The sequence below is a fragment of the Vanessa tameamea genome, chromosome 14, assembly GCF_037043105.1.
Source record: "Vanessa tameamea isolate UH-Manoa-2023 chromosome 14, ilVanTame1 primary haplotype, whole genome shotgun sequence".
Taxonomy (NCBI): Eukaryota; Metazoa; Arthropoda; class Insecta; order Lepidoptera; family Nymphalidae; genus Vanessa; species Vanessa tameamea.
Window position 1 is genome coordinate 12079641 of NC_087322.1, and position 14886 is coordinate 12094526.

Consider the following 14886-nt stretch of genomic DNA (forward strand, 5'->3'; position numbering starts at 1 on the left):
ATAATTTTCATTTACCCAATTTTATTAATTAGGCTGTATGTTGTAATACTAAGGATTTTTCATACAGGCTAAATAAAAAAATTAAAGCTGTCCAATCTATATTGTAATTGTCAATGTCAACTTATATTGAAGTTGAGGTTATTTTAGAAAAAAAATTAGATTTAACGTTTATATATAAAATATAGATTAATGAGTTGCTAATATAATGTTATCTTTATAAATATTGATATTAACAAAGAATTAAAATATGATGAACTCGATTCAGAATTCCGTAAAATGTACGTAACTTTGAAGGTATGGTGCTCTATTAATTTTATTTTATTTATTGGGATTTTTAACTGTGTTACAGATTTACGGTTGATAAACTTGAAGACAGCTCTGAACACGTTGAAAGAATGCAGACCAGCGCCAACTGTATCTACGACAAAGTTGGATTTAATCTCTAAAGCGAAAACTATTAACTTCACCCCACATAGCATCATTTTCGATATTAAGGATAAACCTACGCACTCTAGAAAGCAGCAAGATCCTTTATCCTACATACCAATAGTAAATCCCCGATCTATTCTACCTATAATCGACACTAATTGGAGAAAAGATGAAATTGCACTGCCAGCTATACATCAAGAAGAGAAGTTAGCAGTTCGTTTAATTGTTATTCGGAGGAAAAAGATGAAGAAGCACCAGAGAAGGAAGCTATGGAAGAGGATGAGGCATCGTTGGGCCAGGGTGTGTATCATATTATCTATTAAAATAAGTAAAGAGGCTAACAACAATAAAATATAATTAATTTGTCAGTAATTTCAAAATGTTGTAGGTAGGTTTATGTATACCCGCTCGTAGGTACTACCCACTTGTTATATATTCTAGCTTAGCTAGCTAGCTTAGTATTGTTATAGGTTGTGGTTTGAAGTGTAAGTGAGCCAGTTCAACTAGGCATAAGGGACTCGATATCCGAGTACCTAAGGGTAATGGGGCATTGGTGATATTAGGAATGATTAATATTTCTTACTTATGATGATGAGATTTGGTACAAAGTTTTTGTCATAAACTGAATTCCACATAGTCAAAGCCGCGGCGTCAGCTATTGAGATATAAAGAAAGACATTTTGAAAATATATTGTTATTTTAATATAGAAGAACATTAAAATGATACATAAGGGATACACATTTCCAAATATATTTAATTGACTCCTTTAGATCACCAAGACCATTAAATAATATGATTTTAAACATTTCTGGAATTGAAACTCAATGAATAAGCACTGTGGTAGAAGTCATTTGTTCATCAAAATCAAAATATACTTTATTCAAGTAGGCTTTTACAACCACTTTGAATTGACTTTTGAATCGTCATTTAAAAAACTATATTAAGTGAAGCTACCACCGGTTCTACCAGTTCTACCGAGAAGAACCGGCAAGAAACTCAGTAGTTATCCATTTTCAACATCTAAAAATACAGTCAAGTTAGTTGAATACAATTATATATGTATGTAATATATCCTGCCCGGAAGTCAACAAGCATTAACTCCACGCTTTTGTATCATCTCTATAATCTTGTATCGAATAATATGCCTTCTTTACCAAAATCATTTTTACAAATGATTTAAATTTATGAAACATCATATTTTTTAACTTCAAAGAGCGGTGCATTCTCCGGTTACACTTGACAATTACTTGGGTCACGGACTGAATGGAACTCTTAAGTACACTCACATAATGTTTTAAATGTTTTCTGAAATACATATCTACAGAATACATACTAATGAAATCAAAAATCTCAAATTTCAGGTGAAAAAGAACCGTCGCATCAAGAAAGAGAAGATATTTCAAAATGAACTGCTGGCTATGATAAAGCAAGCGAACGCATTCTCGGCTGAGCAGTATTTAGCCAGTAAGTTGGAGAAAGCCAACCACACTCCGTTGCCGACTCGCTGGCGGCACAAACGCCTCCCCGACTTCATCATCAGACAGCTTCTGGGGATTGATAAGAAAATTAACTATAAACACAGTGATGTGTACAAAGCTTAATTTTTCTTTAAATCGAGTTTTATTAGAATATTTGTAAGGAATTATGATGTAGATGAATAAATTTTGTTTTTCAAATTGTTTTTGAATCTTCATACAATATGTTTGGAACGAAGACCTTTTTTTTACGGAGTTCACTGTTTCTACTGTGACACTGAACTGTGAACTGGTAGAAATCACCACGTAAGCAAAAACCGTCATATTGCAGGTGACATTCCCCATTGTACATGGTTTTATATAAAATTATTTAAACCTATTTTTTGTTATTGTCTTAACCCGCACGGGATTTTATAGCCATTTTATTTGTCGTTTAATTAGTTAAGACGGACACAGGGTGCTTAAATCTTAAGTACTCGGATAGGATAGGGTTTTGAGGTCATTATCCTGTTTATTTAAATTGCTTGAATCTAGACTGACAACTTTAGTTTTTGAAACAATAACTAATCACAAAAATTGATAATAATTTATCAACCTGATGGTCACTTTCGCCCTCAAACACTTTTACTGTAAAAAATATTAACCCTGTCTCTGGTGAAGATCGGTTTTTAAATCATATTTATCTTAAAACAACATTGGGTAAATAATGTCTTATTAAATACAAAAATATAATGTCATTATTCATACTATCCTTCTGTACGTAACTGAACTTCCATTTAAACGGTTTGGCCGATTGCGATTTCCGTGAGGTATTTGTGATAAATTATCAAGTTGATACTTCTTAAATTTATTTAAGTCTTACAAATTATACTTAAATTGTTAAAAATTAAAGTTTTACTTCAGAATAAATATGTAGCATTCTCAAACAGAAACAATTGTATTGTAGTTTACAAAATCAATAGACAAAAGTTATTTAGTCCTAAAAATCACTCGCTAACTGTCACTGTCCTAAAAATTTTAACTTAATCGTATGTAAGAATGGCTCCTGAATGAATGAATTGAACTTGAACTGAACTTCATGAATGAAGATTCAGCTTTTCAGAATTTTCTAAGAACACAATAGTTGCAAACAAAGGATCTACCATATGGCTTTTTGGGCTTCAGTCCAGGGCCCCGTGGATTCAAGGGGGCCCCAGCTAAGTCAAGTCAAAGTCAAAAATAGACAATAATGAGAAAGAATCCATAACTTTATTAAATTAAACAGATCGTATGGTTTGCAGCCCTGCGAGTCCTGCAATTAATCAAACCCATTAAATTAATTTAATTCAAGTATACGTTCAGATATGTCTTAGGTGGGCCCCTAAGTAGTGTTAGCCCAGGGCCCCCTAAACTTACGGTCCGGCCCTGAGCGGGCAGCAAATAAATAATTTGCAATTATAAATAGCATTAAAGTTATGAAATTATACAGAGCAGTATAACCTCTCATCATGTTTGGTTTTCAAAGTGATATTTTTAATAAATCTTTTTTAATCGATTTCGTTGATAGAATTTCGTAAAGAAACGTCATGTCAATTTGGTAAGAGGTTCCTACAATAATCTATCTATACTTATAATATAACATGTACTGACTGACTGATTCATCATCGCTGAGCGTAAACGATTGAAGCTAGGACCATGAAATTTGGTGAGTAGGATCGTTTTATTGACAAGATCCACTGAGGAAGGAATTTTAGAAATTCTTCTCCTAAGTTGGTGAAATAGGGGTTGAGAGTTTGTATGGAAGCCCATCATTTTTTAAGTGAGAAAGATGAAACTTTATTTTTGGGATACTGATTAAAAATAAGTACATACGTATTTACGTCAATAAGAAATACTTTTAAATTTAAACTCAGTTGCTAAAAATTTAAATTATTTTCTCAATATAATATTAGTAGAATATCAATCAATTAATTACCATAAAATTATAAAGTTAGTTACCTATTAATTAATATTAAAGTTCATTAATAAGAAATGAAATGAAATGATAACAAAATTAATATAACTGTTATAATGTAAGTTTCCAAATCGATTAATAAACTATTCAAAATGACAGCTTCATATTTTCAATGAAAATAATATTTTAATGCAAAGTGCAAAATGTCCAAGTTCTCATCCGCACGAATTATAGAGTTTCTGTTTATTGGAGACTGCTTTGCTATCCTAAGGGGGTTATAGTTTTGTGGGTTATATTTTTCTTTTATTCAAAAGTTTCATAATTATCATATGTATGAGTTGTCTCCGGACACCCACTTGTTGTGCCGATGATATACTTGCACGAGCAGCACACACAATGGGTGTAAAGTAATACAATATCATAATTATAACATACTAGTTTTCGCCTTTTTTCATTTCATAAAATTCGGTTCAACGGTTTAGCCATAAAAGCATAACAGGCAGACATACATACACAGTTGCATACGCATTTATAATATGACTATATAGTTTTAATTTTTTAATATCATTATAACAAGCGTGATATAAATATAAGTAAAGTACACCATCAAATTGATAACAAACAATTTTTAGCTTTATTGATGCAAAACACATTTTCGGAGCTCACCTTGGAGGTATAGCCGATTCGTAAGCCGTGACTGCAAACGGCCTGGCGTTCTCTTACGCCGCCATGCCTCCTCTCAGCCGCTGCACTCTACTCCCTTTAACATGTGAACAGACACTATCTATATCGTTTCTACATATTATCATAATATATATAATTTATCATAGTGATGTTTTTTTTTAATTATTTTAATCCATATTGTACATAATGTATAACCTTAATTTTATGAATTCTTCAGTCGATAACTCACAATGAATGACACTTTAAAGAAATATATTATAATACAAAAAATATCTTAATATTTAAATTAATGTTTACGTTGATACACTGATAGTAAAATACATGTTCATAAATAACCGAAAATGTTTTAATTTATTTCGAAACATTCCCTTCGCTACAAGTGAAAAACGAAATGGAATAGTAAAAGAACAAAATTTTTCTCAAGTAGAAAAAGCTGGCAAATCGTTTAAGCTGAATTTCTTTTGTTATTCTTATAGCGAAATCTGCAATGCAGAGTTAAGTAGGCAATCTCAAAATTTTGTTTTGCCGTATTCATCACAGACGGGAAGGAACGTAAATTAAAATAATATCAGGGCAGTGTGTGGTCTCAGTGTAAGCGAGTAGCGATATTATATATTTTATACATCTGTGATTGCGCACACGCTTATGCCACAAAATGTGTCCTGCGTAGTTGGTTAGTCTTTCTTGAGATTAACTGCCGTGGGCGAAATCGATCAGGACGATTATTAACTGATTCATTTCGTCTTCTCCTTCTTTCATTATTCTAATCAGCTATATTTTGTGGATTGTGATAAGTATAATGATTTTGCAATTTTTAATATATATAGTACAAATGATTGACGATCTCCGTGGCCGAGTAGTGTGTACACCGAGTCGGTGTAGAAAGAGTTAATTAGTTTTCTATATGGTTTTGGGTCTATTTATCTATCTATCTATTTTTCCCGTTATTCCGGTGGCCATAAGTAGCAGTCTCTCTCGCATAAACTAGCGAAAAACATTCCAAAAAGAATGGCTGACACGATAGTCGGATGTGACGTCACTAATGGTCAAAAGCGGGTTTGATGGACAGTTCCAGCACTGATGTCGTGACATAGCTCTGGCTTAGCTTGGCATATAGCGTGGCATTACACAGTGGTTTTATTTTATTTGTTATTAATCGCTAGCATTGACACTCCAAGTATATTTGGGTCGAACGCTCGCGTTGCTTAATTTTTTGCTTTATGATAAACTTCTTAATTAGTGATTCGACGTCTTGTTGACACAGATTAATGGCCGCCTGAGATGTTTGCTTTTCGTTTTTATAACATCTGTCTTTGATGCTTTAAGAATTATCTTTGTCAGGGTTGATGATCGTTCTGATTAACATCTTTTAATTTGTATTTTTGGAATGTTTTATTTGAATATTTAAATATAATCGAGATACTTTGTTAAATATAGAGGATTACACCTGTGTAATTATTGACTGTCAAATTAAACACTACTATCGGTTTGGAAAAAAAATCCTCACCGACAAGAACCGCCAAAAGAAACTCATAGAATTCTTTTAGCGGGTATCTTAGAGGTGGCCGCTTATATATTAGATATATGCTCGATATCTTATAATGTGATTCATAAGAGAATCATCCCTCGCCTGCAAGAGCACGAGATAATAATTTGGCCGAATGATTATTTAGAAGGATAATTCATCCGATATCAGCATTGGTTCTTCAATGCTAGTTTCATACAAACATTACCAAAGTTGTGTGATCTGTAGCAAATTTATTCAATTGTATCCTCGATATTCATCATTAATATGGCTACAAAGTATTTTATTGCATTTCGGACAGAATGCAATTAACGTAGTATTTAATAGCGTACAAAATTAAAGTTACGGACATTCTGTCTGCGACATTTCTGCAATTATAGTAAGTGCTTACATTACAGGCTGAATTTTAATCCACTATTCATGAATTCAACTAAAACTTGTGTAAATACTATTAATACGACATGGTTACATGTGGGTAAAGATATTTGTAATCGTAACGTACGTACATACGAGATGGTATCACCAACTCATTAGATATTCTACCGCCAAGCAGCAATACTCAGTATTGTTGTGTTCCGGTTTGATGGATGGGTGAACCAGTGTAACTTTCCCAAGTTTGGTGGTTTATTTGAGATATAATATATTTATACTAATTTCTTACGAGTATTGACCGTCCGCGTTGAATGTTTTATAAGTCCGCCAACCTATGCCTTAAAAAGGAGATCAAGCTCCCTCCAAAAGCATCCAATTTCTCCTGTGACAAATTTTAAAGTGAACTTGATAATTAATGTTGTAATTATGGTTTTTAGTACGTAAGCTTTATAAACAAAATTGCCTCAAGTCTCACTTATTTTATAATTAAGCAAGTTTCTTAAACTGTTTTTTCGGTTTTACGCAAAAACTACATTCAAAACTATGAACTATTTTAGTTAATAGTTTCTGATCGGTTACTATTTACATAGTATAAAACAAAGTCGCTTACCGCTGTCTGTACTTAGCATACATAGGGATGTATGCTAAGATCTTTAAAATTACATAACGGATTTTGATGCGGTTTTATTAATAGATAGAGGAAAGCAAGAAAAAGAGGAAGATTTACATGTATAGTACATGCACAATATAGTCGAGAAACACTAATCAGTGTTTCTCTACTGTATTGTGTTTTTCCTTACATACATTGGGCATTTAATATACATCAATTTAACCCGTGCGAAGCCGGGGTGGGTCGCTAGTATGACATAAAAAGCTTACGAAGATAATCTGTCGCATAATTATGCGACAGATTTTTAGGTCTCCAATATACACGTATCAACAAGTCACAGAAGTATTTATGATGTTATTAAAAATAAATACTGTTTTTGTACACTTTCAATGATGATGAAATTTTAACTTGTATTTTAGAAATATTACGAGATATTTAAAAATAATGAAACGAAATAAAATAAACTATCAAGAAATTAATTAGTCAAATAAAAATATCTCCAAGACGTTACCTTCAACGCGAGACTGAAATATTCAAGTAAGTACCTACATAAGATTTGACTTACTTTTTATACGTTAGATGGTATCACTAGTCTCCGAGAATGGCTCTTTGTGCAACCTATTGTCCCTTTGTGTTCCTTTACAAGTAATTATGTTGTTAAGAGCTGGAGTTCCAGTCGTTAGAGAAAAACTAAGATCTCGCGTCTCTATAGGCATGTTTTTTATTTATTATTCAAATTAAACCTCTGTATCGTCATTTTACAACAATGTCCGTGAAACGTTTCGAATTTTAATTCTACTATTAATACTATTAATTCTAAATGTAAATGTAATATTAGCTTTAAATTTAATACAGTAAGTGTAAGTGATGTAATAAGTTCCTTCAGATCACTAGATATTAAGAAAACGGCCGATCTGTGGGGGATCTCTGTCAAGGTAGTCAATTCAATAATTGATGTAATCGCACCCTACCTTGTCACTATATTTAATAAATGTGTCCTTAGTGGCGTGTTTCCTGACCTCATGAAACATAGTAGAGTATTACCAATATTTAAGTCAGGTAGTACATCAGACCCCAACAACTATAGGCCCATCTCTGTACTACCAACACTTAGCAAGATCTTTGAAAAGTTATTACTAAATCAAATGCTAGTACATTTTAACAATAACAAGTTGCTACACAAGAAACAATTTGGATTTACAAGGGGTCGCTCGACAACTGACGCTGGTGTTGAGCTCGTTAAAAATATTTACAGGGCCTGGGAGGAGTCACAGGATGCCTTAGGGATATTTTGTGATTTATCTAAGGCCTTTGATTGCGTGCAACACGAAACTTTGGTCAGGAAGCTACGTCATTATGGAATTAGGGACACTGCACTCAGTCTTCTGATTTCGTATCTGAGCAATCGGATTCAGAGGGTTGATGTAAATGGAAAGAGATCTCCCGGGTCTCCAGTTACTGTGGGGGTCCCTCAAGGATCAATTCTTGGACCATTCCTCTTCCTTGTTTATATAAATGACCTGCCACATCTCCTAGGTGATAAACTCGAGATAGTATTGTTTGCTGATGATACTTCTTTAATTTTTAAAATAAAAAGACGTCTTTCAATATATGACGATGTGAACAATACTCTCTCTGAAATAGTAAATTGGTTTAGTGTTAATAATTTAATGTTAAATAGTAAAAAGACTAAATGTATTAAATTCACTACTCCCAATGTAAGATGTGTCAAAACGAGTGTACGCTTAAACGGGGAAGCATTAGATGTTTTAGAATCAACAGAGTTCCTTGGTATGACAATAGACTCTAAGCTCCAATGGGGCCCCCATATAAATAAGTTGGCGAATAGACTCAGCTCTGCAGCCTATGCGGTAAAAAAAATTAGACTTTTGACTGATGTGGATACGGCTCGCCTTGTGTACTTCAGTTATTTCCACAGTATAATGTCGTATGGCATCCTACTCTGGGGTAATGCAGCTGACATTAATACTATTTTTGTACTGCAGAAGAGGGCTATTCGTGCAATTTATAACCTGGGCCCAAAAGATTCGTTAAGAGATAAATTTAAAGAAATTAAAATAATGACTGTCGCTTCTCAATTTGTTTTTGATAATGTAATGTATGTACGCAAAAACATAAACGATTTTCCCAGAAATTGTGACGTACATTCTATTAACACTAGGAACAAGAATAAACTTGTTACTCCAAGTACCCGATTACACAGGGTTAGTAACTCTTTTTTGGGGCAATGTATACGTTTTTACAACAGGATCCCAGAAAACGTTCAAAATTATTCAATTATAAAATTCAAAAGAATCGTTAAAGAGCGTTTGTGTGCTAAAGGATATTACAACACTAATGACTTTTTAGTTGACTGCACACCTTGGGAATGAAATGATCGCCTCCAGGCTGTTTCAAATAACTAAAATATAATAATTATTGTACATGCAAAATGAAAAAAAAAAAAAATATCCCGCTGAGTTTCTTTCGCCGGTTCTTCTCAGGTCCGAGGTGCTAAATTCCGAACCGGTGGTAGATTTTTGACAATCAATAAGCAAGTGTAAACACTTCTATATTGAATAAAGATTTTTGACTTTGACTTTGACTTTACTCAAAACATGTGACAGTCACGATTTGCCTTGCCGATGTGAAACATCTGAATTTATGTTATTAATATAATATATTTATTTTTACTATTATTAAAATATTAATACTGGTTTTATAAATGCGAAACTCTGTCTGTCTGTTTATCTGTTGCTCTTTATTTAAGTTACATATTTTTAAATACATAATAACAATTTAAAGTAAATAAGGCATATAAACTGGCAAAATTTGGTCTATTTTTATAACTAACATATTTTGTGTCTAACACCTAATGACAAGTTGTTATATAACAAGGGTGTAGAGAAGTGTGAAGTAGATGACGTTTGAGAGCGTGGTGCCGTTTGCCGTCACGGCATGCCGGAACTTGCCGTGGCATATCAGTAGGTCATAGTCGCGCTAATAGATAATTCCCAACAAAAACAGTGATAAAACTGAGCTGTTACTATTAAGGCAATTGGAATCTACTAGTCTGGAAGGAACGCAGTTCATTTCAATTCGGAGCGAAATTTTAGTACTAAATATGTGTCCGGGCTGGTGTTGGTTTTGGTGTCGTGCGGTCGACATCATACTATTAACTGTTGACAGATACCGATACGAGATACCTCCTTGTGCCGTTAAAAGGGCCGGGAATCGTCAAGCATGATCCATTCCTTCCGGGTAAAGATCGTTTGTAGTCAATGTATGAAAATTTAAAGCATACTTGTATGAGAGGTTGAATCTGAATTTTTTCGAATTACTTTTTTATATTGATACTTAGATAATCTGGTTGCTTTTAAACCGAGACGCTTTTATCGGCATATACGTGTATATAAGCAGAGATGGGCCAGTGGTTAGAACGCGTGTACCTTAACCGATGGTTGCGGGTTCAAGCCCAGGCAAGAACTACTGAAGTTTCGTGTTCTTAATTTGTGTTTATAATTCGGTAGCGGTTCACGACGAAGGAGAACATTGTGAGGAAACATAAATACGTCCAAGGCTACTCAGGGGGCCTTTAACCTAAGCTTTGATAAGAGCGGGTCAGCCAGCCCCTGAAGCTACAAAACATCAACCTCGAGATTTCCTATAATTTTGAAGGGCAATATAAGTTAAAGAGGGGGTGAGGTTCCGATTCTTTTTCTATGCACCGGAGCCCTTGCCCTCCTAGCTACGCCACTGAGTAGAATACGAAGATAATATAATACGAAGTGACAGAGAAAATCGAAATATGCAATAGGACCCTAACCGCCAAAAGAAGTTTTATTTTAAAAAAATTTAAACTCAACATACAACATAAAGAGAACGTAAGTATTGACCAATCAGTGAAGTCAAATAGACGTTCTCGTCTAATTGAGCGAACTGCAAATGTTTATTTTCTCGGATTAAAGACTAGATCGAGACCTTTACCGCTCTGGATATTTTATAAGTTTTAACTTTAGCTACTCGTACTACCAAGATTACTATTTTATTTAAATGGAATGAAATTATTATGAAACTGTAAATTATATGTTATTGTATGTCGGAAGAAATTCAGGCACATATATCCTCTATTGGAGTGGCGTGGTGATGGATATATCTGATCTGAGAATTCCTAAAAATATATAATTTTATATTTATTTATATGTAATATAACATTGTCACTACATACTTGGGAACCTTCAAGAAAAGAGCGTACTTATTCCTTAAAGGCCGACAACGCACCTGCAACCCCCTTGGTGTTGCAGATGTTCATGGGCGGTGGTAATCACTTTCCATCAGGGGAGCCTCCTGTTCGTTTGCCCGCTATAACATAAAAAAAAATATTATGAAACAAAGTCCTTCCACCCGGTCTCTTCGTCTGTCTGTTTGAATTCAAATACTCTACCTGAGTTATGTATGGGCTTATTGGTGTACAATAAATAGTATTTTTTTAAGAAATTGGAAAAAATACTTACAGGCGGGCTTTAACGGGCGCACCGCGTAAAATGTATTACGATAAAAGCGTTTTAAGTAGATCCTTATTCTCCACATGCGAAGCCTGGACATGTAGCTAGTATGTTAATAGCATTACTTAATATTAAATACATACGAGTATTTCCTTATAATATTGGAGTCTAGACGAGTCTCGCATCACAACTTTCCCTCAATGTTGTCGAGACTCGGTAAAGTTTAACAGCGTTTTACAGCACTTGGTAATTTTTACCATAATTCTATAGTACAAAGTTCGAAGCAAAAATAAATAACCGCAGTCCTTAACGGACGATTTATGGACGAAAACTCAGGAAAAACCCAAAACGCTTAAGCGATGGCGCACATAAAAAAGTTCTTTATAATGAAAATTTTCTTTTAAGATCTGAGGATATGATTTGCCTTTAATAAATAAGTTGGTCCACCGCTCCTCACTTTAACGAGTGTACTTTAAATTATGTTGCTTTATAGCCGGCAACTTATATTGGTTTTGTTCTGTGTTATTTTTTATTTTGTTTTGGTCCATCAGGCGTGAAACCACAACGATTTTTGAAGTCTGATTGGAAGTATGTTTGTAGGTTACAATACATTAAATAATATGTTATATTGGTTATTTATTCTGGTGCAAAAAGTAAAAGCCTGTATTAATTGCTGTATACTGGGCTAACCTCTCCTTTTGAGAATAAGGTTCGAAACTCATTCTTACCACACAGATCAATGCGGGTTGGTGGATACAATAATACAGGTTACCTCACGATTATTTTCCTCAAAAAATAATAAATAAAAATTACTCTAAATTACTAAATTGCACATGAAAGTACCGTGCTTCCCCGGATTTGAACCTGCAATCTTCACTTAAGCACAGGGCCATCTCGTTTCTTGTTCATAAATGTACAATTGTGTCGTTAGTTAGTTTATTAAGAGCACAGAGCAATTCATTATTCTAATAAAACTTAATTAAATGACGTCTCAATTGGAAATGAACAAAAAACGACACGTGTATAATTAAATTCAAATGACAAATGTATGAAATGAATTTAAAATATTCAGTTAATAATTAATTTGGCTGGGAATTCGTGTATTATTTAATAGCAAGCGCAGACTCCGTGTCAACGATCAAAACGAATAGCCGGTTACGAGGTAACACGCCCTAAAACTCCAATCTGTTAATATACAGTTGTGTTTATGTATTTCTACCCTTCGTAAAAAATCCGTCCCCGATTTTTACGGGCGTCGCCTCAGAACAGGGCGTTGGAAGTGCTACAATCATCTACACAGTGAACTGGTACCTTTGACAAATACGGATCTTATTTAAAACAGACTTGAAATTTGACACCGCGCTCAATGAAACATCCAGAATCTTTTTATTTTCATTTACTGAAAATATGTTGGTGGACTGGTAAATGGGCCATATAAGGGATCACCACCGCCCATGGACATTGGCACTGTAAATGTTAACCAGTCCTCTCAAATCAACCAACAACCTTGGGAACTAAGATGTTTTGTCCTTGTGCCTGTAGTTACACAGGCTCACTCATCCTTTAAACCGGAACTCAACAATACTAAGTATATTGAATGTAGTTAATTAAATATATATAGTGAATTAAATATATAACAGTATATGAAGTACATAGCTTGGCGGTAAAATATACGATAAGAGATTAGTATCTTTTTATAAAAGATTTAAAAAAAATGTTTATTCTTTATCACAGTATACATTGCATATTTATGGTTGGGTCTCTCCAATCCCTCTAATTTCAACCAACCACCGATCTATTAATTAATTCAATGAGATCTGTATTTACGTTTATAACGTCAAGAAGTGTCTCGTGATATTTGGTAATTTAGATAATTTATTTCATATTCAATTGGTAAACTCGGGTCGAGAGATTTGTGACTAAAAATAAAAAAAAATTGACTAAGATAATTTTTATGCTAAATTTTATTCTTCGTTCTTTTTTCAAAAAGTTATTTGATAAATATACACAATGGGCCCTAAAAGAATATAATGGCGGTTAAAATATATTTTTCTAGCTGAATTTGCTAACTGGCTTCAACCGCGAATTCAGCTTGTCACGAAAATCTATTGCCATCGAACTTATTAACGCTTAAGTAATTTTCAAATAATAAAGGATCCCTAAAATACGGTATTGAAATATGAATTATTAGGAAAGAATTTTAGTCTAGACTAAATGAGGCCACACTGTTTGAATGACAGTGCCAAAATATTTAACCAAACATAAAACATAAAACATAGACAATGGTGCTTTAAGAAATATTAACCATTCCTAAAATCGCCAATTCGCAACCAACCTTGGGAACTAAGATGTTATGTCCTTTGTGCCTGTAGTTACACTGGCTCACTCACCCTTCAAATCGAAAGATAACAATACTGAGTACTGTTGTTTGGTTGTTACTGTTGTTTTCCAGCCGGGCTTGAACAAAGTCCTACCTCCAAGTAAAGGTCTTCTCATATCTTCCTTAGTCACGTCTTCTGTTCAACAAGCGCTGGGCTAGCGTGGTGGACTATGATCTCACTTTTCCAATACTGAGAAGAGAACCATGGACAGCGTTGCTGTGATATATTTAATTTGATAACTTTTGAATTTTTAATATCAGTATAAAATTTGTAACTTTTTTCAATAGTCGAATCTAGCCTAGCCTAGTGGTTTGGCCGTGAAAGCGCACATACTTAATTGTCCGACTAGGTTATGTGCCCGGCAACTCGCGATCAACATTATAACCTAGCCATCAGTACCAACGGTACTAAAAAATAAAATTAAGTAATATAAATGCTTTTAAATCGTCATGTTACGGGATTAAATTTCATGTAACGCGTTAGGGATACAGATTTTGCTAATATGGACCAGCGAGAGATTCAGTCGCCAACTGTATATAACCGTAGTTATCAGTATATCATTTCTACAATTCACTTATCTAAGTGCGACGAGTTATAAAGCCCGATAAGCCATCGTATAATCAATTCGTAGGACGCATTGCGTAAACAGCGAACCTTTTAATACTTTTATCCTTATTTTCACACTTTATCCCAAATTTGATGGAGCATGTTTACGATTTACAAGTCATTTTAAGGTTACGTGTTTTCAATTTACAATATTTTCCTGTGCAATTACTGCCATCTTGAGATCTGCTTATACCCGTATGGTCAGCAGATCAAAGTGGCAGTCTATTTACAGTACGATAATGCTGAAGAACTCATGACGGTGGCCGATCTCAATAGAATTTAACAAACAACCGCAGAAGACATTATAGCTACTAAAAATATCTGTAGAATCTTCAGTCATTTTGATATTTTCTGTCTCATTCGTC

The 14886-nt window shown here is 33.9% G+C and overlaps 2 protein-coding genes across 2 annotated transcripts in view; one reads left to right on the forward strand and one right to left on the reverse strand.

Annotated features, from left to right (window-relative positions):
* LOC113395993 (myogenesis-regulating glycosidase) overlaps positions 1-14886 on the reverse strand; it is a 312246-nt gene that overhangs the window by 118229 nt on the left and 179131 nt on the right. The gene's annotated exons all lie outside the window — the stretch shown is intronic.
* LOC113395991 (uncharacterized) lies at positions 107-2109 on the forward strand. The gene is made up of 3 exons (XM_026633752.2): positions 107-278; positions 350-729; positions 1792-2109. The coding sequence occupies exons 1-3, from the start codon at positions 248-250 to the stop codon at positions 2029-2031; spliced, it is 651 nt and encodes a 216-aa protein (XP_026489537.1). The 5' UTR covers positions 107-247; the 3' UTR covers positions 2032-2109.

Bases quoted from the DNA above. Each gene is read 5' to 3' on its own strand.
- LOC113395991 (XM_026633752.2), top strand. From the start codon at position 248: ATGATGAACTCGATTCAGAATTCCGTAAAAT. The intron at 279-349 runs GTACGTAACTTT...ACTGTGTTACAG, and splicing joins GATTCAGAATTCCGTAAAAT to ATTTACGGTTGATAAACTTG. The intron at 730-1,791 runs GTGTGTATCATA...CTCAAATTTCAG, and splicing joins TGAGGCATCGTTGGGCCAGG to GTGAAAAAGAACCGTCGCAT.